The sequence below is a fragment of the Haliotis asinina genome, chromosome 7 (genome assembly GCF_037392515.1).
Source record: "Haliotis asinina isolate JCU_RB_2024 chromosome 7, JCU_Hal_asi_v2, whole genome shotgun sequence".
NCBI classification, from domain to species: Eukaryota; Metazoa; Mollusca; class Gastropoda; order Lepetellida; family Haliotidae; genus Haliotis; species Haliotis asinina.
The window spans coordinates 4,556,193-4,582,177 of record NC_090286.1 but is presented as its reverse complement, the minus strand read 5'-3'; the positions used below and the strand labels follow the sequence as shown (position 1 = coordinate 4,582,177).

Sequence of the window (25,985 nt, the reverse complement as noted above, 5' to 3'; positions counted from 1 at the left end):
CTTACATGAGGCTGGATAATGTGTTATGAGAGTGTATGTTGTGCAATTTGAATTATCATAGATTAAGTGATAGTTATTATTTGTGTCACAATGTTTAGAGTACTGAGTGATAGTTACTATGGGTCATATTTCGTTCATCAGTAATAGTGTTTTAGTGGCAAGCCTTTAAGGTAGCACATTAGAGTTGCCTCCCTTGGGGGTGTAATTTGACTGTTGGTAAACCAGAGGCCGATTGTGAAGCTTCAATACTTTGCTGGAATGCTCAAGAATCAGTGACTGTGTATATATAAGGCTGGTTGTTATTTGAACACATACACAGACTTACACTCAGAGTAATACAGGAGTTGTGTCATCATTTGGCCTACCTACATCTATCTTCCTCTTCGTCAAGCCTGACCTACATTCAAGACCGCTTGGTGCGTAACATTTAGCAGAACTGTTTCTCACTTAAAACAAAGACATTGGTGAGCTGATATTATATTTGTAACCTATTGCTTGAGATTTGATTCAGCTGCACTGTACTACAAACCTCTATTGTGAATTGTGGTATCTTGGTATTCGTCTGCTCAATACATATTACTGGATATTTTAGACTTGTCAGTGTTGTATTTTGCTGGTTCTGAGGGGATTACCTTTTGTCACAGCACATTATTACTCCCCCAAAATGTGTGAAACCCATTTCTGGTGTCCCCCCATGGTATTCTAGAGTATTGCTAAAGCAGCATTAAAACAAAATCGCTCACTCACTCAGAACTGTGAAACGTTTCATGTTCAGTATCTGGCGACAGCATCGAATCGTCTCTTGACATATAATCACTAAAAGACATAGACATCCACAGTACTCCACCCTTAAGGATGGGAGAGCAGTGATAACTTGGTGCACATAATGGCTGCAAGAGATGTATGATCCCACAGAGTCCAGATTGATACTACGATGTGCCGTTGATTACATCCAATCCAGTGACCTGAGCATTCACTAATTGTGTGGATATATGCACTGTATGAATATCCGATCCTATTCTATCCTATCCTATCCTATCCTATCCTATTCTATCCTATCCTATCCTATTCTATCCTATCCTATCCTATCCTATTCTATCCTATCCTATTCTATCCTATCCTATTCTATCCTATCCTATCCTATTCTATCCTATCCTATCCTATCCTATCCTATCCTATTCTATCCTATTCTATCCTATCCTATCCTACTGTGGGAGTTTTTTCAGTTGTTTAAAACTTGTTTTGTTTAAATTTTCAAATGACTGACATCGGTCTTTTGAATTGTTGTTTATTTAGTGGAAAAAAAGAATGCCTGATTCTAAAAGATGTTTCAGCATGTCCTTAGGCATTAAAGTTTGCTTACTGGACTAACTTGAAGAATAACTTTTATCCTCTTTTGATCTGGGTCAATATGATTTTAATAATGTCAGATAATTAGGAGTTGTAAACGTGCATGTTGGACCCTTCCTTTTCCAATGAGAATGATGACAATATTTTAAGTTCTGACACACCATATTTGTCCTGAGACTCACATTGTGCATGGAGCATGTTCACATGTTTACTACCACTCATTATGTCCATATGGCTGCCGTATGTATGTTTGGTTTTGTACATGATAGTAAACACAGTTACCAAGTATTGAGTTCTTCAAATTTTACTTCTATACTTTTCTTCTTTAGGCACCATTAATTTTTAGTAATCATTCACATCTATACAAAGTAAAGCTAAACAAATTAAAATGTCCACAATTCAAAAATTTGAATGATAATCTAATAATTGTTTTATGTGTTGTAAACAATTTACATGATGTAGTTGTGTATTCATGTGAAGACACTGGCTACCTCTCCAAAGGCAACCTGCAACACAAATCAATAAACAAGATCTTGTACCTGCAATGACCTTTTACCTGTGAAGTGTACATAAATAAACCACTAGTATACAGCTGTAGACTCTAGAGGATTTTAACAATGTCTACTGGCAGGAAACTTCTGTTAAAGAAATCAAGATTCATGTTAGACTGACAAAACACTGTCACAAAAGAAAATAATTACTGAATGTTTTTTTCAACATGCTGACTCTGTCTGTGATAGATTAGAAAGGTAAAAAGGTGCAGACTTATATAATCTAAGAATATGCAGTCATAAACCTTATAGATGATAGCTCATCCATGACTTCTGACAATAGAGGTATTCATCTTGTCAGACATATCAGTGTTAACCCATCCACTTTTTACACACACGAGACAGGGTAGTTACACAGCTGCAATCCATGCAAGCACATTGTAGTATCACCTGTTGACTGTCAGTGTGAATCATGCACATCTTATACGAACAATAGATCACTGTATATAATATGCTTTAGAGTAAAAGACATTAAAAAGAATCATCAATGATCAAACTTTGTTTCATGCTTACAGGAATGATATCAACTTTGTAAGTTTGTTTCAAGCTGCAAGATACTGATATATACTACTGGTTCTCACAAGAAGTTAAGAACATCCCATTTTTCTTTCATTCCTACTAGCTACGATGTGCAAGACGAAAATGCATACTACTCACAAATAGTTAGGAACATACTCTTTCATACCATCAGGACATATACTACTCAATATAAGTGAAGAACGTCCCATTCTCTCATACTTACTTTCTGCAACAACGAGCAAGATCAAGACATTTAATATCCAGTTCATTTTGTTTAGTTATAAACAATTATGTCATGGAGAATGACATAGCCATACAAAACTTCTTTCCATATTTTAGTCACGGGTTCTAGTTTTGGCTTACAAAGCATCTGAACTAAATATTTTCAATGGTTTTCTTATGCGTGAGTGAACTATCATGGTGTAATATATCATATCACCATATTATGTTTCAAGTTATCACTAACTTTTTATTCAATTCAGATCGAAAACCTAATCAAAAGATTGCCAGAACACATCCCACCTCACTCAGTATTTGAGGCGGCACTAAAGATGTTCATACCCTGTTCCAAATTCAGTTCAGCACGGTGATGTGTAAGATTTGGTAAGGAGAAATTTGGATGAACAACTTCTTTATTCAGGTGATGCAACATTTTGTCAAGTATGTATGACACAAGAATCTATCTTGAAACATCATAACACCTGAACATCCTTATCTGACTTGCGAACTTCTGAAAGTGCCACTCAAAGAGGAGTCACACAGGTGAGCTGAAATGGGGTTGATGTGGCATTTATGAATATTTTGCTCATATGGCAACGTGTGTACATGTGTTTTGGTTTCTTGTACTAGAACAGACTTAGGCTTGTTTTTTAGTTTTAGCTCCTGCATCCTGTTAATTCCTGCATCCCATGCCCAAAATGACTGCCAATGGACGCAGCAAAACTGATTGGTGAGTCCATAGGGACACAGAAAAAGTCTTTGCATAAAAACGTCCAATCGAGTAACAATGAGTAATCGCTGACCTTGCTACCTGATGGGTTATGGGATTATTTACAATTTATATACCGTAACAATGTGATGATCATGACATGCAATACTACAGCAGTAAATGAATTACAACAGTGTTACAGCATAGTATTCATAGTACTATTTATAGTGTCCAGGACTCGTATTCTGTAGTCCAGGATCCCAGAAGATTAAGAGTATGAACCACAGGGACCCTAAAATACAGGGGCCCCTTTCACAAAACTCTCGTAAGCCTAAGGTCTCGTAACTTTTCTCATAGCATTCCTACTTCCTATTTTACAGTACAGGAGCTACGATGCTACGAGAAAAGTTACGAGATCTTAGGCTTACAAGAGTTTCATGAAACGGGCCCCAGGACTCCATGTAAATCCCTGTTTAAAGTCTTTTGGTATGATGCAACTGGGGATCGAAACTGTAACCTTCTGCTCTCTGGGTTGACACTCTAACCTGACTATACCACACTGAATGATAAGTAGAATCTAGGCGACCTCTCTGATAAGAGACAAGACTTTATGATCTCCCTGTACTTCATCGTTTCCGATCACGCAACTCCAGAAACACATGCTTGTTATTAACAACGTTGGTATATCGACACAAAACGTTCTGTGGATGACATTACAACATTGCTGGGACTGATTCAACACACTGTGTCTATGTGATTATTAATTCATATCTGACATTAACAATACAGAATTGGTGAAGACAGGATTCACACCATAATGTTGTCTAGAAACTAATCTGAGACAGACTGACTGACGCGCATTATCTCAGGGTTAGGATGAGCTGGGGTAACAATGCACTTCTTTCCATAATCATTTCTAGCAGATCACTTTGAAAATAACTAAGGTAATAATACCTGTCCAGTCGACCAGTCCTTGTTGTACCCATTTATGCTGAGCTCCAGGCAGGACCAACTAGAACCAAATTTTAAATTCTTTTGATATGACATGATTGGGGATTGATGCACTACTCCATGGAGGTGGTCTGTTCATCAACAGACCATCATATAGCCGGAATATTGTTCAGTGAAATATTAAATCATAAACAACAACAACAAAATAAATAAAAAATAAACAAAATTAAAAATAATAAAACATCGTGTTTGCAGTGTCAGTGTAGCTGAAGGTTAGAATTGTCCCCTACATCCTATTTCTCAAACACTGCAGGTCGATATCAGAAGTAATGCTTTAGTGTTCATTACATGTCTAGCTAGATCAACCAATGACAGCACTAATGACCTGTTCCATCATGCTCTAGTACACGAGGAACAAAACTAGAATCAGATGATTACATATAATTATCAGAAAACTAACCCCAAGTGTATTATATCCATTTACTTGGAATTACATCATTACGCATTGGGAGAAAAATGCCCACCATCAATAACAGCCCACATGCAGTAGTTCAGGTATTTTTAAACTGATCAAAACAAATTCTTTTATTCTAAATTACAAAATTAATCTGATTTTAAATGGTAAGAGACCTTCGAAAATCACGACTTTTCACTGATAGCCATGACAGTTCATCACCTGAATTCCTAGTCTGTCTCACACACCCTTAACCATTTTTTTTCTCTTCTAGTCTGCCCTAACTGCAATGCTACAGTCCGAAATCAAACCAGTCCAGATTAACATACAATGAATTTCCCACCTCACAGAGGTTCCTTTTGAATTCATACAGGACTATTTTGTTCTAATCAAAATTATAAATGTTCAGAGAGACTAGGTGTTCGTCTACTGAAATCCATATCATCTCCATGCAGGATGTGTTCATATTTCAAACGACACACATGTTTACACTTACAGTTATGACACAACTACTGATTTCATCAAAAATGGCGATAAGAAGATCTATCAATCCTCTATCACTGATGACACTGGTGGTCATTAGACACGCAGCCAGAACTGCAATTAGTTTAATCAGCAGAACAAACACATTGACTACCAAGCCATATCTGCTCATCATTACTCGCAAGCTATGTCTTGACTGCCACAAACCCTCGAAGCCTGTTTTAATGACATGCCAAAGTCCATGTCGTCAAGGTTTCTCATGAACATATTAGCATCACTGTTATTAATATCATAAACAAACGACAAAGTTTTGTTTTATCCTGCAATAAAGCTACAAGAAATAGTTAGACACTGGGTATCATTTTGCTTGGGTTACACTTTCAGTAAACATGATAAATGTCTGCTTGCTGTTTAACCTCAAGATGACAGCAGTAGTCATTACCTGGCAAACAAAGGCAACTAGCAGGACTAAGTGGTCAAGCTTGGTCATCTGGCTAACACCTTTACCTCAAATGGATGTTCATGATATCAGTCCCTGGTTTGTCTGCTTCAGACTTGAAAATTTACAGACTACCATATAGGTTGAATATTGCTGAGCCTGGCATTGAACAAACAAACAAATCAGTAGTGTGTAAATAGATGAGTCCAGACTAGGCAGTCACATGATATTGTGAGTGATGATTGTCAGTACTGGATGTTGGGCAACCAGAGGTGTAACTATCCAGTGGGTTTGCAGTACAAATACATATACAAAATACCATAATATAGGTAATATTTTCTTCCTTTTTGACCTATGAAGATCCGGGTTACAACTGTTCCACATCAAACCCATGCTTGTTGTTAGAGGCAACTATGTTTATGATGTTGACCACTGGATTGTTTGGTCCAATTGACTATCTACAGATCAAAGTCACGTACATGGAACAGTATTAACAGTGCAGTATTAAACAACAAATAACAATCATTTGGGGATTTTTTTTCAAAGTTCAGACAGCAAACATGGGATATTGTTGGGACAAAAAAATAACTATTTGCACTGCTCACCAAGAGATACAAGAGAATCTGCACTGACTGTGTCTGTTATCATTCATATTTGTTCGCGTTCAAATAAGTTGTAACATACAGAATCATGTGCTGCGGTACAAGCGTTATAAATCGATGTAGTGTGAACACAGAAGTCGGAAAATCAAAATCACTAAGGACATGCCTATTGAAAAGATGCTAGCTTGTCCTCGGACAAGGGAAGTCAATAGTTATCCACGGATCCCAGTAACTGTCAGGTCAACCTAACATCGCCTCAGTGTTTACATAGAGTATTGACAGCTTTCCTCAGTAATCAGTATATTGTTCCTCCCTTGGGTGTGGCTATTGGGTATATCTAAACTGATGTGTAGAAATTTTTCTTGAAATAATTCTATTAAAATACCATTTCAGGGAACTGCTGACTGTACGTGTCCATTTGCTGCCAAAGTGTGTCCTTGGTGCATAAATTCGCAACTGCAGTGTTTATCATGATGCATAAAACTGAATACACCACTGAATTTCTCAGTAATAACATACCGGTAGACATGATAATGAGAATATTTACAACACACCTTTTCTGCTACCATATAGCCAGAATATCTCGGAGTGCAGCATAAAGCTAAACTCATCACTCACTCACTTTCCCAGACTAGGGCCCCTTTCACAAAACTCTCGTAAGCCTAAGGTCTCGTAACTTTTCTCGTAGCCTTTGCACCTCCTATGTTACAGTATGCCAGGTACAAATGCTGCTAGAAAAGTTACGAGACCTTAGGCTTACGAGAGCTTTGTGAAATGGGGCCTAGGTTACCTGCTCAAAGCACACAACCTGGTCATAATTAGCCTGGATATCCCCAGCTACCTGTTAACGCACTAGAAGGTTAATAGTCACATGACTTATCCCACCACGTACCCATCTTCTCCTAGGTGAATAGGGGCAACTTTGGCTGGTGGTACCTAAGAATGCCAGGAAACGTTTATTACTAGTCCTATTTTACCAAGATTAGAGAACTTGTAGTGGCAAATTCAACCAGAATTGACACTATGAGTATTCTCGTGATAGACAGTCAACATGCTAACCTCAACCACAGCTCGAATGGGGTTGTGCAGCACACAGAATATGATGCTCTTGATGTGTGAGTGAAGCAAGCAAAGGTTGGCAACATATTTCCCTCACTTTGGTTTGAAAAATTTTTGCATGTCAAAATCAAATATTGCCACCATCAAAGGTACACTCCCATTTCATCAGATTTTCAACCCCATATTTAAAAATTACTCAAAAGAAAAATATTCTATTCAACATTATGTGCTCTTCGCCTCCATTACCTCTGCCAGCTTATGCGCCAAATTGGCATCATTGTGACAAAATACTAGTGTACAGAAAGAGAAGAAATCCCATTATATTCAAAGACCACTCAGCTCTTCTAGAAGCATATTGTCTAAGTGTCTGATACATATTCCTTAAACCTGTGGCAATCCAGATAAGCCTCCAGCTACGCAAGTGCAATGAGTACAGAAGAGAGCCTCGTTCCACAAAGCACCAATGTTAAAGAATGGGAGCTAAGGTTAATCTTAGTAAAGGATGCTTGATGAAGGGAGCACCTGGTGTTTTTCAGATCTGGCAACAACCATACATACCTTTTTAAAGTCCAAGTAAACTTATCCTCAGTACTTTTTGTTACACTCCACTACTGAGTCTAACAAAACCGTATGGGAGGTCACATCAGGTAACCTTTGAGATTGACCAATTAGAACACAGCTTACCAAATCGTGAAAGTGGACATTCGCACATACCATTTGAACTTTTTATATAAAAAAGGTTCGTACCCAAACGATTCCAAATGCTATTTAGCGTACGCTCGCTTCTGGGTGATGCACGCAGTGTACATACAACCATGACAACGGTGAGTAAACAGTCACTGAAAATAGTGTTTTTTGGGCAATATTTAGGGATGTTATCTTGCGGAAATATTAGCTAATGGTAACCATGTCAAAAGACACCCAAAAGCGTATATACTGCAGGTCAAATAACTGTGTTATATGCGGATTTTTGCTTGTGGAGCGATCTGTGTCAGTGAGCTGAATATTTTGAAAGTCCCTCCGATTCCTAAATAATAGCCGTTGTCTGATTGGTTAAATCTATTTAACCCTCTCGCGTTTGACTGGACGGTCATTGGTCGCTCAAAGGTTACCTGATGCCACCTTCCACTAGGTTTTGTTAGACTCAGTGGTGGAGTGTAACGAAATACACTGAAACTAAGGTTACTTAGACTGGCTTTTTTAAACCATTAAATATTTAACTGTTCATTCATTGTAGTGTTACAATATTTGTCATCTTACAGACCCAAACTGCCATAAACAGATTGAGAGTGTGAGTTCATCATCAGCCAGTGAGTATGAAGAAAATATCCATCCACTGCTGACACAGAAGAATCTATTCCCATATAAATGCAGACAAAGTTTTCGAAAATTAATAAAGCACCAAAACAATAAAAGCCTTTTACAACGCTTTCTGACCATGTATTGGATAGCATTGTATGTTGCTAGTTTTCCTCCAGACATCATCTACTTAGAGTACAAATGCATTGTCTTTTGCATTGTTCACAGATTTATACACTATTGATGAACCAATAATTGCTATTTAGATCTTGATGCCGAACACCAGCAACCAGTGCCTTGATTGATGTGGGTGTTATAGCACAAAGATATTCGCCTGTTGAGACAGCTTCACATCACTATTGTTGCCACAAGTATCACGTGATTATGACTTGTGTTGGTCCAACCGATAATCATCTCTGTTCCAGAACACAGGTGACAAGTTATGGACAGATGGAACTGCACAGACTTGTGCTCAATTACCATACAACCATTATCAGTATTGATGTTTCATTAAGACCCCTAAGGTGCACAATCGCCCAGGTTTCAGACGACAACATCTAGCATTTTACACAATATTTTTACAAAATGCTTGCAATTATATTATTATTGTCACATCACATATGAAAAATTTCTAAGTAAGATAATGAACAAAAGTACCTGCCTTCCCTACCGCCCATGATGAGTTATTTTTCCAAACAGACTGACAAATTCTAATATTCACCTGCCCTACAGCTGGGTTAAAACTTACACGCGTATGAAAATCTTTATCATATTTCAAACTTAAATTATTTGCAGGTAGGTAAGTATTGGTCAGGGGGTGGCAAATTTGACATCTACCAGCCTTGTGGTCTGGCTGAAACATGTGGGAGTTTCATTCCCTGTTATGTGGCATATGTACATGTCAGTTAAATGTAACTATGGAAACGGCACATACTGTATAAAGGATATGACAAGAACATGTGGAAAGGTTATGAGACCCTCTGAAATAACATGTCAAGGGTGTCATCAAAAATACAATGGTAATACAACGGTACTATGGTAATACAATGGTACTATGGTAAAACAATGGTACAATGGTAATACAATGGTAATGCTAACTAAGTCTCTGTCTGTGACAACACAAATCAAAGCAGGGCTGTGATAACACCAAAACTGGTGACAAAAACCTGTCGCAAATTGCACTGAGGTGTGATAATCACGACAGCAGAAGATAATTACGAGGAGCGATAATGACACACACTGCACTAAAGTGTGATAGTTTACACATTCTGCATTTAATGAGAGTCTACTTCTCATATAGAGCAACATCTTTGTGGAAATGTCATAATGTTATTGATTGTCACCTCCAAGAGGAGACGTCCGCTGGTGCAAGTTATTCATGTACATACAGTAATATTCGTTTATAACGAACTCAAAGGGACTGTTGTTTTCAGTTTCTTGTAAGCGAAGTTCGTTCTAAGCGATTCGGGAATGTTCGTGAATATTCGGAAATTACCAAGAATCGCCACCACGCCAGTGGTTTGAGACAAGATCATGTTCACAGAGAAAATAAAATATTTTGTGTCAAGATCTAGAGCTTTACCGTTTACGTTTACGTGACAAGCCCTTCCATGCTGACTTGAAAGAAAGACTTCCCAGATCGCTATTTATGCCTTGACAATGTCAACAAGATTCACAAGATTAAATAAATGATAACATTTCACAGGTAAGTTTATTTTATTATTCCCTTGATCCTCTGTGAGGAAGCCTGTTTGTTTTCACAAGCTAATTGGTGACACGTGAGATGACACGCAAGTGGATTCGGATCAGCTGTTTGTTATAAACACGTCAATTAACACGTGAAATAGCACAGAGGGCTCATCAATTTGTTCGTTGTAACAGATAATTCGTACTATCAGTGTTCGGTGTATACGGTAGTTAATTCATAACAACATATAGGAAAGCAGTCGGGACTTCTGAATTTGTTCGTTGTAACCGGCAATTCGTTGTAAGCGTGTACATTATAAGTGAACTTTACTGTATTTATTGATTGGGGAGATTCTCAAGTCGGTGTCATAAATGTGTCTATGGTGCACAGGTTACTTGAGTACCAACTTACGTGGCTATAGACACTGAATGTAAGTTGTAACTGCAGATGTCTTTGGTTCAGACCAGTTTTGTTTCTTGTTTCATGAATTCACTGGTTGTATATTTTCAAAAGTAAAAAAAACAATTATAAATCAATTCTCCCTCCTCTAAAAAGGAATCCTTATGTTTTAACTGGTCAAAATTGTACACCCTAATTTTCTGAGGACAAAAATCCATAAAACAAGAAACAAAATTGGTCTGGCCTAAGCTGAAAAACCTGGCAAAATGTGTATTGAAATTTCCAAAACAAGCACTGAAATACTCATTTGTAGCATTACAAATACACAAAGACAATTACACAAAGACAATTACACCAAGACAATTACACAAAGACAATTACACAAAGACAATTACACCAAGACAATTACACAAAGACAATTACACCAAGACAATTACACCAAGACAATTACACCAAGACAATTACACAAAGACAATTACACAAAGACAATTACACAAAGACAATTACACAAAGACAAATACACCAAGACAATTACACCAAGACAATTACACAAAGACAAATACACCAAGACAATTACACAAAGACAATTACACAAAGACAATTACACAAAGACAAGTACACCAAGACAATTACACAAAGACAAATACACAAAGACAATTACACAAAGACAATTACACAAAGACAATTACACCAAGACAATTACACAAAGACAATTACACAAAGACAATTACACAAAGACAATTACACAAAGACAATTACACAAAGACAATTACACCAAGACAATTACACCAAGACAATTACACAAAGACAATTACACAAAGACAATTACACAAAGACAAATACACAAAGACAATTACACAAAGACAATTACACAAAGACAATTACACAAAGTCTTTGGGTAGTTGTTGACTTGCATACCGTGACTTACGTGCCCCAGTCAGTAGCTAACTTTCAAATATTATGAGTGGATCAGATAAATTATCGATTGACTCTCACAATGTAACTGAACCCTTTTTGATCTTTAGAGAAAAAAAATAACGAAAAGGCACCTAGTTTTGTTTGTAGCACTCATTTTGAGTTGTTCTGTTAAATTACTGGCATTAAAAATCAACCTACATTTATAAAAAGGGTGGGTATTGTCAAATATGAGTACCCACTGAAGATCAGAAGTACCCATTTAAAACTGACATCAAGGTAAAATATCCAGATTGCAAAAAGCTTATCTAGAGCTCTGCAACTGTCAGTGTGTCGCATCTACCGGTGTAACGTATATTATTGTTAACATACCGTCTTGCCAGTCATACCTCAATTCTCGCTAGAGACAAACTCAATCCAAACTGTCCACAGAAAAGACCAATAAGAAACCAACATTAGACAATCAAAAACCAGCTTTCTGAAACCAGTGACCTCCAAATAAGGCTAACATTGAGAAATTTTCTTTAAGGTTAACTTATTGATTTATAGTGGAAACATTGTGTGAAAAACAGAAAAAAAGGACTCAAAAACCTTAAATTATGATATAAATATCTTTATGAGTAATGGTAAGTGATGTTTATTCGATCACTTTAAACACTATTGTTTTGCAAGTTAAACTACACTATGCCAGTGTATGAAATAGCGTCTGCCCTGCTCGCTGCTTACTAGTTTCATAGCGGGCTTTCAACTTGGGGGTAATATATTTTCATAGATCATATATTTGACCATGTCATTGACTACGGACATATTTCGAAAATAATCTACAATGTGGTAGCTACATTTATGTCTATACAGTTCATGATCAATCAAACTGTAACTTCCACAGATCAACCTACCCATTTATCTAACACTAAATGTGACTGGTCTACAGAATGCTTTCAGCCATTGAAGTTGAACAATGTCGTTCTTTTCTGCTTTTCTGATTCAGATGACTAAATGAATCAACAGTGAAAATCATGTTATGATTTTATTAAAATAAATATTTTGTATATGTTTGAGTTTACCTCACTACAAGTAATTCAATAATTACTTTATTTTAACACCTCATCTCAAGTTTCATACACTGACTGTGCTAAAGTTATGTTGAACGACGTTTAGGGGCACTGGGATACCTTGCTGGTAAAGCCTTAGCTCTGGAAGCTGAACTCCCGGGTCATATACCAGCTTCAGTAAAAATTACTACATGTCCCAAATCATGATATTGCTGGAATATTGCCAAGAAGGGCATACAACTAAACTTGCTCACTCGTTACAACCTTGTAACATACATGGTAGTGTTACAACATGTGTGAGGTAACTGTGCGAGACAAATGAAATCTGACTTTAAAGGTTCATGAATCTTCAACTGTAAGCCACATGTGACCTGCGATATGTGATAATCATGTATGATGCAAGGAGGCCAGTGAGGTAACAACTGACTACAGGGCATTCACTTCATTACATTGTAGCTCTGTCTCACTGAAGTTGATACAATGTTTGCTGATGGTTACTGAATTTACTGAAACATCAACTTGTCAGTTTGTTTAAAGAGTTTATATTAAATCTGGCTGAGTTTCAACATTGTCATACATTTCACAACAACTTATAGTCTAAGAATGAAGATTTTTTATGGATATCAACTTCTTTATTATGAGAACACAACATTTTGAAGTTAATGCTTACTCCTGATGAAGTTGATATCCATAAAAAATCTTCACTCTTATGCATTTCACTTCTAAATGCCCTTCAAAAACGTACAGTCTGTTTGCAGTGAAAATGTGTGATGAATTTCACTTCAAACAAACAAGTAAATCAAATACAGTGAAATTACAACTGCATATTCTTATCAGAGCAAGACATTCTTTTACCTTGCCAACAGGACATTTATATCTTAGAATATTATTCATTGACTTAGCATAAAAAATGTTTCACAAACGAACACAGATTCAAATTGCTATTATTGGTTTGTATTGTTGAGGAGTGAGCGCAGTAGTTGGAATAGTGAAACAAATGAATGTATAAAATAATGAGTGTTAACTTAGATTAGCCCTACTTGTCCTCGGTGTTTCATTTAATGCAGTCATACTCCTTTGTCATAAAAGCAAAAAGCAGGATTTGAAACTATGATCATTTGTTAAACTTTAATCCTAGGGAGAAATTCTGATATTTAAATGTCCAGTTGGCAAGGTAAAATTACGGGGATTCACAATCTAAATTTCACTTCAAATGATTTATTTTTGCAGTCAGTTTGTTAGGCAACAGAAATATCAGAAGTCACGAAGATAACTACATTCCCTGGTTTATTGCAAGATGACACAGCTGTTTTTTCATCATTGTTGATCAATGTGATGATATGCCTAGTTCAGCAAGCTAAACTATGATGTGCCCTAATACTATCAACTGCACTTCCAGTTGACACTGGTGAGATCACAAACTAGAGACGAATTATGGGATACCAGCGAACCCATTCCAAAACTACAAGTACGACAACCAGTATTGGGAAATGGTTCTAATTCAGTGCCCCAGTGTTTCCAATTACCCGTGGCATATGCATAATTTAGATGGAGGAATAGAAAACGCATATGGCTGGTATGGAATTAAAGAATTTTAATGACCACAATGATAATTAATCACAACACAATGTGAACCCATTAGAGGTTTATTTTCAATACGTGTCTAGAATGTGCCATTGTAAAAGTAAAAAAACTTCAAACATGCAATGTTCGTATGCATCCATATTCAAGAATTTTTAACAACCTGTTTGAGCTCGTTATGTATTGCCTACTACGCGATATAATAAGCCTAGGTTGCTTGCAACAAAGTTGTGTCGAGTGTCTGACAAGCAATAAACGTGTGGCAGTTTACGCTCGTGGACCTGAGTCGGGTACACCTGTATCGGCTGTAAAACGAGTCGGCAATATGCTCACACCTGCCGAAATATCTCACCTGAATTTTCCAAACAACCACCTAGTTCAACAGCACAAGAAAGCAACGTCGAAATACACAGTACCTCCAATAGTATAATGTCCACATTGTTTTCTGTAATGACAAGCAACCCTCAGCCGGTTATATCCCGCACTTTTTCAGCCAGTTTCGCAAAGCATTCTGGCATCCATTTTGTCACTAAGGCGGATTACCTCCCTTGCGCTTCGTCGGCCAAGGGTGGATAATCCTTGCCCAGAGCATCACAACCAATCGATGTTGATTACTGTGACAGCAAAACAACGTCTTAGACTCAGTCAGGTGTTATGGACAGAGAATTATTGCACTGTTCAACTTGCACAAGTCAGAGTTTGTGAACATTAACTATTTTTCACATTTTTGTAACGTTTGTTTCTGGGTATCAATGCACTGTTGTCAAATATCATATCTTATGTCAGAGTGCTTTGACTCCAGTCTCTGCTGTGTGCATGTACATGACGTACCTTGCTGACGTGCCACACCAAACTGTTTCACAGAATTTTATCATACATAAGTTCCTCCACCAACCTACCTACCTTTCACGGTGTTTGGCAGGGTACAGTCCTTATTTTTATTCAAACAATCAAGTAACAACCTGCATACGTGTTGAGATTGACCTGAGGTACTCTACATATGCATGGCCTGAAAGGTGAATTGGCGCAATGGGCAGGTCAAGTAAATTCATCAAATATGGGGGCAGAGAGAATGTTAAATGGCAAACTTGTCTCGGCTGTCCGGACATGCTGACGATTGTCTGACAAAGACACACCCCTTCACAATAATAGACCCAACCTGTTGTGACATGGTCAGGTAATGCATTAGTATTCACTTGATCAGGACAAGCTGAATGAGTTGTAGCAGTGTGCGAAATAGTAAAAGTAATTTGCAAGCAAGTGGGGAACCAACTAAAGAAAACATACGTCAGAATATTTTGTTTACACTGAAATAAGTCATTATAAGCTTCAAACCTGATGGGCATTTGTATCAGATCATAATCTCGCATGAATTGAAAGTGTATAGAAACTTAGGTTTTGGAGTGTGATATACATGTATTTACAGTTGAAAAATGAATAGCCAGTCGGACTAGTGCCTGTGGAGATTTACTGGCCCGGCTGGATATTTACTCGTCACGGGCTGGCGGACCAGAAGCTGACGGCACGGTGCCACTAGATATACACCAAAATGTACTCAACTTCTTTAAGCGGAGTGTAGACGTTTGCATGATGGACATGCACAAATTTTACGGATTGACAGCTTTTTTTTATTGTAATAGATGTGATGTTTCAGTGTAGAAGCACCAAGACCGGGATATCCACTTGCTTGATAACGGTCCTAGCATCTAGCTGACATCTCGCATCTAACGCAATGAAAAAGTTGTCAGTCCATACAATTTGTTCTTCACTAGCACGGGCTCAGTCCAATGAAGTCTCGTGTACACTCTGTGTGCTGGAGACTGGGTGCCTGAATCTGAGGATGTGAGTTACATTCACCACTTTCTTTGTGTAATCACAAATCTGTACATTGCTACACTGATTGCCATACGTCGAGTATTAACCAAGGGGAGACATCTATGTTTCATATGAAGTGGTGTCAATGTTTCAAATAACATTACAGTGGGTCAATCGCCTGATCATTAGCTTGAACTACAGTATTAAATGACAAAACCCGTTACACAGTCTGGCAACAAGAAACACACCCGAAAGGAGAGTTGGTGTACCAACTTGGTGCACGATAATGCCAATATCGGAAGCGCCCACAGTTTGGACTAACATAAGCGAAGTTCACGGCAGCTTGAATGAGGACCCAAGATGACTGAAAAGAGCATTGATAATGTTGTGGTGCGTTATCGCCTGATTCTGGTCCCGTCGTAAACGTCAATCCATCTCATCCAAGGCGTCTTCCATGCGAGGACGTTTAGGAAACAGCAGGTGTGACATTACAGAGAAGTTAAACTGCCTCAAAACGTCTGCACAATTGTCTCTTCATTGTCACAGACGCTAGAACGTGATCTCAAACGGCGTTGTCCAGATAGTGTAGGACAATGTCAACATTGAGCTGTGTTTTTGACTCCTGCCATTTGATACACCTTATGCCATTGCACTTACGTCCCCTAAACCGAAGACGAGGCTGAGTTACGGATACACCACTAATGCATTCTACTGGATCCTTGCGCAGGCACCAGGATAACAGGATTAAGCCTCGATTCATCTGTTTAGACAAGGCCACCGCTGCCTCAAATGAAGTCTGGCAGTGACACTGAAGCAAATCTGGGCGCATCCATAAACAGCGGATCGGATTTTATACACTCTCAATCGGCTGCGTCTGGTTCTGACATTAATATCATTGGTCTCAGACCAGGAATTGTCCGAGATGCTAATGTGGCAGCTGGTTATAAATTCCGTTGATGCACCAACCGAATATGGTTGTCCTGTTGACGTATGTCGCACTCGGCAGTATTCTTCTTTGAGAGGCATTTCAGAAGTTGTATAGGTGAAGTAAAACCAAGTTCTGTGTACTGTCACCATCTTTATTGCAGTGAGTGCGACGTTTTGGAGTAGGTACTAACATCTTGATATCATGCTTGATAACGGTGTTAGTACCTACTCCAAAACGACTTCGCACTCATTGCACTAAAAAGGTTAACGATACAAAGACTTTGGTTTCCTTCAATATACCAGCTATATGTCGGCGGTCTGGTCCAGACAATCTAGTGATTGATCTGCGCAATTGGGTTATAATGATGTACATTAACCAAGTCAGCTAGCCTGGCCTCGATAGTCGCCTCTTACGACAAGCATGAATTGCTGAAGACCGATTCTAACCCGGATCTCTATGTGTTGGTGAGTTTACTGGGTTGAATGGGACCCACCGCTTCACTGTGTGTCCCCTCAACAAGCACTCATCAGAAGATGACATATCCCCCAACCTCAACATATCTGAAAGAGCAAATCATCTGACTTACAGTCCAGCTTGATGTTTTTCAGAGCAAGACAAATTCATTTCCATCGGACCCATGAAAAATATACATGCCAACAATCTGTAAATAGCAAAAGGCACCACATCAAGATCTGCCTCATACATTTGCTATGTTCAGTTGGAAGATATTGAACGGTTTTCAAGTTGTTTAGGAAACGAAGCTCATCTCTCACTTTTGAGACTATCGTATCCATGGAAACCGAGAACAATAAAAATGACCAAAATATGTAAATAGGAAAAGGCATCACAGCACGTTGTGTTTCATATATCTACCAGGTTCTGCTGAAAGATATTGAACGGTTTTCGTGTTATCCTCCGGAAACGAATGCCACCCCTCCAATTTGGGACTAAGTTCGACTGTTTCCATGGAAACCGAAAAAAAAGAACAAATGACAAAAATCTGTAAATAGCGAAAGGCACAACTTTAGGTTATGTTTGATATGTCAATCAAGTTTTGCATATAAATATTGAACGGTTATCGAGTTATGCCGCGGAAATAATAATACAAACATTCTACCATTCAACCAGATTTGTCCGGACTATGTATCTAGAGTTCTCATGATAATACCCGCACAGCAGTGACAGTTCACTGGAAAACGTCTGGGACCCACATCACTCTAGTGGAGGGTGGGGTAGTCTAGTAGTTAAAGAGTCCGCTCCTCACGCCAAAGACTTGGGTACCCCCATGAGTACGATGTATGAAACAAATTACTGGTGATATTGCTGAAATATTGCTAAACGCGACATAAAACAAAACTCACTCACATTATTTCGGGCTTTCTTAATTCCTACTGTGACGTAGACACGCCTTCGTGCTACTGAATTACGGTTCAGCCTGTTCACCTCACCCATACATTATGTGACACTAAAACAGGAGCACTGTTCTTATTCCGAACATGTTTAAACATTGTAATCGCAGATAAACAGTGATAATGGCAATTAATTAAGATTAAGAGTTCGAAATCTATAGATTTTGTGTTTAAGTAGACTCACATAAATGTCTGTATCTCAGGGTGCCAAGTGAAGCTTGATTTGGACATTGGAAAAAAACGTCTCGTCTGACAGTGATGTATTGCTGCTGTTATAAACGAGGAAAATTGATCAATACAAGGTCTTACACACCCCGCGAGAGTATTGCAGGTAAGTCCTATCAGAAACACTGGATTACATTTGTCAGGACACCATGCACACCGTTTCTAGCTCTGCACTCAGACACATTAAAAGTGCAGCGGTGTTGAGTGGTGGTTAGATAATACCTATATAAATCCGAGGTACATAAATGTTATAAAAACCCATCTGTTTGGCTGGGAAGACACACCCAACACACCCTGTATCTTGGACACTAGCGATTACACCTTCAGCTGTGCTTTAGCGTGGACAAAAAGATTTTTATGTTCCCTGGCTAAAAATACGACAGCTCGATATTAAACGCATTTCTCAATATCACAATCAGGCCAAACTCATTAAAATCAGATCTCAGGTCTGACTTCCACTCCATAAACATCTGAGGATATCTCATGGGAATGACGTTAGCAGGGCGTTCATTAACCAGTCAGGGAGGGGCAGGGTAGCCTCGTGGACAAAGCGTTCGCTCGTCAAGCCGACTACATAGGTTCGATTCCCAAGATGGATGCAGTGTGTAAAACGCATTTTCGGTGCCCCCCCCCCCCACCTCCACCCTGTCACACAATCCCCTTTGCCACCTCTAACTACAAGCATTAGTTACCTAGGATCTGCAGGATAGCCTAGGGGTTAAGCGTTTGCTCGTATCGCCCAGAACACGGGTTCGATTCCCAATGTGGGTACCACGTATGAAACCATTGCTAGTGTCCCCGGCCGTCATATCGCAGGGATATTGCTAAAAGAGGCGTAAAACAATTCTCAGTCTCACCAACCAGTTAGAATGTCGTTTAGGTTTCAAGACCAGGAAAGTTACAATCCCAACATGTTTAGTACTCCGAAACTCTGAATTCAGAAAGAAAATTAATTAAGAAAATCGTAATTACTTCTCTACGAAACAAAGATGCGATGAAAGCTCGTAACTGGAGACAAGGCGTTAGTGCTATGTTACAACTCGTCGAGATTGTAATGAGTGACAAAATAGTAGGTTTTGTACAATGTGTGTTACACCAGAGACATAACGCTGAAGTGCTGTTCCATAAAAACGAGAAGGGAGAACTTTATTTTTGAGTTACGATTGAAAACAAATGGGAGATATATCGAAGTCAGTCAATGTTGATGTGATAATAATAAAAGTTTTGAGAGTGCATCACCAATTGCACTTTCTTATGACCATAGACCTCAGTAATTGCTCTTTATAGATGATTGGTGTAACACGTTAACTGTGCACGTGTACAATTTGTATTAAAACAAGAACATTTTTTTAAAAAAACGCGGTAAGAAACAAACATTAACCACTGTGTGCTGCAAGTTTGTTCACATAATTAATGATCTTCAGTGACTTATCAATCTTCTTGAAAGTCACAATCAAGAATGATACCTCATGTGTTGTCACGGTTTATGGTGGTGATAAAGAGAAATGTTGGCGCGTTCATAAGGTGCTTGTCTGTCTTTGAAAAGTTTGCTCCAGCTTGTTCAAGCTGGAAGTCGGGTTAACATACTTTTTTTTTGAAAGAGTATATCTCATGCCTACAGTCTCACTCGTTGGTACTACCTGTGCACCATGCACACCTACTTGAGAATCTCCCCGATCAATAAATATGTACATGAAAACCTTGCCCCAACGGACGTCTCCTCTGACAGTAACAGTGTGACATCTACCATTTCTTGGTAGATGTAGGTGTAACTGACCGATGAAATGGGCTCACTTGCAGTAAACTGTCACAGTTAGTGCAATTTGGGTTATAATTACCCCTGTGATTGTCACACTGCCAGTGCTCATGTAATTTGTGTGATCATTCGAAGCAGGACATACTAGTAAACATGTTCGTTGAAGCGGATATGTTATATTTTACGAGCGCTTTAAACAATTAGGAGGAACATTCCAGTAGGCGTTGGCTGTTTGGTTTGTTAGTTGGTTGGCTGTTTGACGCCACACTTAGCAAATATCTGGCCATACGGCGGTGGTTTGTAAGTGATCGAGTCTGGACCAGATAATCCAGTGATCAACAGCATGAGCATCGATCTGCGCAGTTGGAATGCGATGACATCAGTGTCACGTGTCAACCATGGCTGTGAGTCTGACCACTCTAATGGATCTTGTTAGTCACCTTTTATGACAAGAATGGGTTGCTAAAGATCAATTTGAAGTGAAATTAGCACAAAACCTATTGAAATTAACAAAGGTAAGGGTTTGTTTACGGTTTTGCTGCATTCAGAAACATCACAGGGGCATGTTTTGCTGAAAATAATATGTCAAGCGTACACCAATATCCATATACGCATAAAGACTTTTTTCTATGTTTATGGATATCAGTGTGTGTTTGTTGGACCCAGGACATATTATTTTCAGCAATACAAGCCCGTGTGAGAAAAATTTCATCTTGATGACAGTGGTTTGTAAATATTCCAGTTTGGACCAGACAATCCCATCCAATGACTGACATCATGAACATCGCTCTACCTAATCATGGTGTGGGGGATATGTATCCCCCAAATCACTGAACAGGGTGGGAGACACCAGAAATGGCTTCAAACCCATGAACAAACTCTTACCTTCTACGCTGCCCTATCACCACAGATCTTCGGAACTCATGTTTATGCTTAGAAGAGACTAAGGAGATTGTGTGACCTGTTCAGTGATTTTATGAGCTTTCACCAATATTCATAAAAAAAGCTCATAAAACTGAACACACTCACTACTGAAGATCAATTCAAATGTATCAATTCACTGGTCAATCAGTACGAAATTGCTTAGCCTGAATTTTAACATGATAAGCACAGTCATGGCAAAGATGGGTTGCTGAAGAACGACATCAACCTAGTTATGTGACTGTGTAGTCTTAATGGTATTTAATAATGGGAACATAAGAAAAAGGAGTGGGTGAGTGAGGTATAAATGTTGCTTATAGCAATATTCCAGCAATATCAGGGCTAAGTGTATAAAAATGTGAGGGAACTGAACCTGTTTCCTCATCATGATGAGCGAACGCTTTCACCACTACACTACTTAAATGCTCCTAAATAAAGAGGGCTAGATGTAACATGACAATGAACAGAACATGTTTACAGAAATGTCACAGCCCAAACAACAATGTTGCAAAATTTTAAAATTTCCCACTAGACCACAGGATCTGTGACTGCACAATAACTAGTGGTCCCATCTGTACCTTACTGGTCCAAAATAACATTCATAGATTTACACAACTGTCAATACTATTACATTAATTTGAACTTTAATCATCTTTTGATTTTTTTTAACAATTCACTGACCAAGGGGACCACTGCAAACTTACTATTTAGTGGTCCTGATGAATTTTTACTTGTCAGGGACCCAGGACCAGCATAAAATTCAAACACTTAAACAAGAAACATTCATGGATGTGCTGTAGAAATGTTGTTGGTTAATGTCCTATTGTAGCACTGAAGCGAATTCCGACTCCACTCAAGCTGCCTACACCAATATTCTTGTCAGCTCTGAAATTCAGACACTAGAGGCGTCTTGTGAAATTGTTCTCTTACACTCCGTTGAATACACTTCCATTTGGTAAGGGACATAACTCTGTCCAACACATGCCACTAACAGCTAATCATATTATAAAACCAATAAGAACACCTAATAAGAGGGTTCAGGATATACACAGCAATAGCAGGTTAAGAATAATGTTGACATTTCTACTTTGTGAGTAAAATCTTCCTCATCATGAGTTAAAGCCCTGTTGACCCATTAACGTCCAGGTTAAAATACTGGCCTTCAGTAACCCATGCTTGTTGTAAGAGGCTGCTACTGGTAAACACATATAAGGAACGACCTGACAAATGACCTCAGTTTGTATATTTGGGAACGCCCCACAGAACAATCCACTTGAAACAAGAGGGAGACAGGTTGTCTGATAAATATCGAGAAGTTCATTTTCCCCGTGCGTTTCACACATGAATTGTTATAGCACACTCGATTTGGGAACAGGTACAATCCCAACCAATTGAATCAACACAATATACTGAGCAAATATGTATGACCACCGATCCATTTCACGAAGCAAATGACATTTTCCTGTTTGTTTCTGTTGAATATCTAAAATGCTTGTCAATGCCCCAATCATCTATTTGTCTTCGTCTTAACTAAAGGTTAGCATGGAATATCAGTATCTTATGCCTGAAATTGCAGTCTTATCATTCGAAGGAATATGCGGTGTTGATTTCATGTCACGGTTAGCATGTATTGCTCGTGCATAATCGTCAAGCTACCTGTAGCAGTCAAGTGTACTTGCCCAATTTGTTGTACCGCCTCTCGTCAAAAATGCGTTTAGTGCGCAGGATCATCTAATATGTGTCTAGCAGTAATCAATGGGAATGGCTGGTCAGGCTTGCTGACTTGGTTGTGACACGTCATTGATTCCAATTTGCTCAGTTTGATGTTCATGCTGTTGAGTGCCAGATTGTCAGACTTGATTATTTACAAATTGCGACATATAGATGGAATATTGCTGAGTGCCGAGTAAAACTCAGCTCACTCACCCCTAAAGCCCAAATTCTCTCTGCTTGCATACACTGGGACACATGGTATGAAGAAGCTGCAGGCCTCTAACCCTGCTCTCTGTTTGGAATTGAGTCTTAGGAGTCTTAAATTAACATGGTATTGTTATTATTAATGCAAAATATCCTCAACGAGTTTGCAAAGACTCAACATTTCCACTGTATTTATTTCCCACAATGCACTTACTCATCATAACATCCACACAAAATGTCTCTGTGAATATTCCAGTCATATACAAATGTTCATGTCACGTCTCTATGAAAATCTACATTGGACACTCATGAGTCCTTCTTTTGTGCTTCAGCTTGGATTCTGGCCATAAGCTTTGCTGTCTGTGTTTCCTTTTTCTTCTGTTTGGCTAATCTCTTTTCTTCTTTAGCTTTTGCTTCCAGCATTTCCTTAAATTTCTCATCCCTTGGATCAACCTTGTAGCCGAAGAAAGCCATTGCATCATCCAGAAGCTTCTTCTTCTTGAGCTCCCTCTGCCTCACTTCTTCAGCTCTCTTCTCCTCCCGCTGATGATACTCCTTGATCCATCCATCCATCTTCTCCATGTTCTTGGTAATTGTCTCCACTCTGCAACATATTTGAAAACATAACACAACAGTATATCAATTACTAGATTTAAATGTTTTAAATGTGTGAGAAAGAAGGAAAATAATGCATGTTTTTTTCCAACAAAGTGATCCACACATTCAACATCACATTCTCTTACAACAGGCCCCCAAACTAGGCTAAAATGATATATTAAGCCCTTGTGTACGATAAAATAGAGACGGGTATAACTTACATAAATAGTGTACATCCCCTTCTAAGGTATGTGGTGTCAATATTCGGTCAGTCTGAAACTATACTTGGCTAGGATTCATTTTACCAGGTGCAACACCAGCCATTGCAGGTACCACTTCTGTCCGTATCCTCCCCCGCACCCTCTTAAATCTCTTTCTAGTCAAATCATATTACCTGAATATGTATATGGATAGATAAGGATGAGTTGTAACAAGATTATTTATTACAAGTTTATTTATTAATTTAATTGTATCTAACCATATTGAAAGACATATCAAACTCCAAAACCTGCTACTCAAACACATTTCTCGTCATAGTTAAAATTTAGGGGTAATGCAGGCGAAAGTCTTACCCCAGCGCCTTTACCTAGTGACAGTATTACATACCTTTTAGCCATCTTTGCTTCATCTCCCTGTTTTCTTCTCTGTATGTTTTTCATCATATTGTCTAATGTTGGTTCCCACTCTTTCTCCAGCTTAATCTCTTCTCTCAGTTCCCAGCGGGTCTGCCAACATTTTCGGGGATCGAATCCAGTCTCATCTCCGAACTTTCCATAGTTGCGTCTCCTGTAACGGAGCTCCCTCTGATAAGCTGAACGGATCTCTGGTTGCAGGTTATGTTGACGTTTGTATAGGTTACCCCTCAGACGTGAGACATCTCGCAGTTTCTCGATAATGTCTTCATCTTCAATTACAGGTCTCTTTGGTTTCAGCAAGACTTCTTCATCATCTGGTGAAGGCCCTGAGCTAAACAATGCATTGGATACGCTAACATTCAAACGAGCATGTCGACGTAAAAATAACTGCAAAGGTGATAGTTTACAAGAACACAACTTGCACATGGAGGTCGCCATGTTATAATAATAATGGGAGATAATCCATGAAAAGATTTTATAAGACCACAAGTTAGAAATATTATGAAGCCGTTTATGATTGTATAATTAGCTATTTCCATCTGTTTAACGTAATGTGTTGTCACATCCAGAGCAAAAAAAGAGAAGCATTTTGGTAACAGCGAATGACGAATCGTAGCTTTGGGAATGTTTGTTAAAAACACAAATGAGCCAATTTTGAAACGCGTTCCAGCAGGGTGACTATATACAGTTGTAGATTATCCCTGGTTCCAGTGAAATCGATCCAGTTATAAAATACCCCAATTACTATTAAATAATTACATATATGCCATGGATGCAGTCTTTCTCAACTTCAACACATTGAATTACCCGTAAGAAAGCATTAATAACATGCAAACAATTGGTATTACAGCGTTATCCAAACATGAAAAATTACTTTTGCTATTATCAGTTTACACAGAGAAGATTTATCAGACATGTTTCTATATAATATCATAAGAAGAATGTAATGTCAAATTTGATAAAAAATGTGCATTTTGACTACCCCCATGGGGCAAATCGACAAAAATTCGGGTCATTATGATCAGGGATAATCTACAACAGGGATAGGTCACTCGCTTGCTTTTTTTACCATTTGTACTAATTAACGTGTGACTCGTCATGCTACAACGCACAGAGTGACTTGGCTCGTTCCCAGCTCTACTTCACGTGTTTAACAGAACTTCAGCCAGTTTATTGTATCAGTCGGAATTTTACAATGAATGAATGAATCAATGAATGAATTATAGCAAGAATTAAGAGCTCGTTTGCAGTGACGATCTTTTCCCTAAAAAAATAATTTATAGGACAACACCTCATACCTCAACGCCTTCAAAACGGGTGGTCAAAGATGGATAATTATGAAAATGAAAACAGCAGAAAATAAAAACAAAACTCACCGAGACAGGTGCTCCTTAGAGGGACGATCTTGTTTCAAGTATTACCGACATTGTTTCCGATAGGGGCGTTGTGTTTATGTTATTACCGCTAAACTACCGATATCGCTGCAATTGTTTCGCAAGTGGGCTGCGTTTGT

General features: G+C 38.5%; 2 protein-coding genes across 2 annotated transcripts in view; both read right to left on the bottom strand.

Moving 5' to 3' along the window:
• Nucleotides 1–14,800, bottom strand: part of LOC137291448 (uncharacterized) — a 46,257-nt gene extending 31,457 nt beyond the window's left edge. Inside the window, exon 1 of the mRNA XM_067822796.1 lies at nucleotides 14,686–14,800. The gene's annotated coding sequence lies outside the window, so the exon portion shown is untranslated. The remainder of the gene's footprint in view (nucleotides 1–14,685) is intronic.
• Nucleotides 14,801–23,414: 8,614 nt separating this feature from the next.
• On the bottom strand, nucleotides 23,415–24,912 carry LOC137290785 (large ribosomal subunit protein mL64-like). The gene is made up of 2 exons (XM_067821909.1): nucleotides 24,444–24,912; nucleotides 23,415–23,844 (listed from the first exon to the last, which is right to left on the bottom strand). The coding sequence occupies exons 1-2, from the start codon at nucleotides 24,908–24,910 to the stop codon at nucleotides 23,547–23,549; spliced, it is 765 nt and encodes a 254-aa protein (XP_067678010.1). The 5' UTR covers nucleotides 24,911–24,912; the 3' UTR covers nucleotides 23,415–23,546.
• Nucleotides 24,913–25,985: the final 1,073 nt, after the last annotated feature.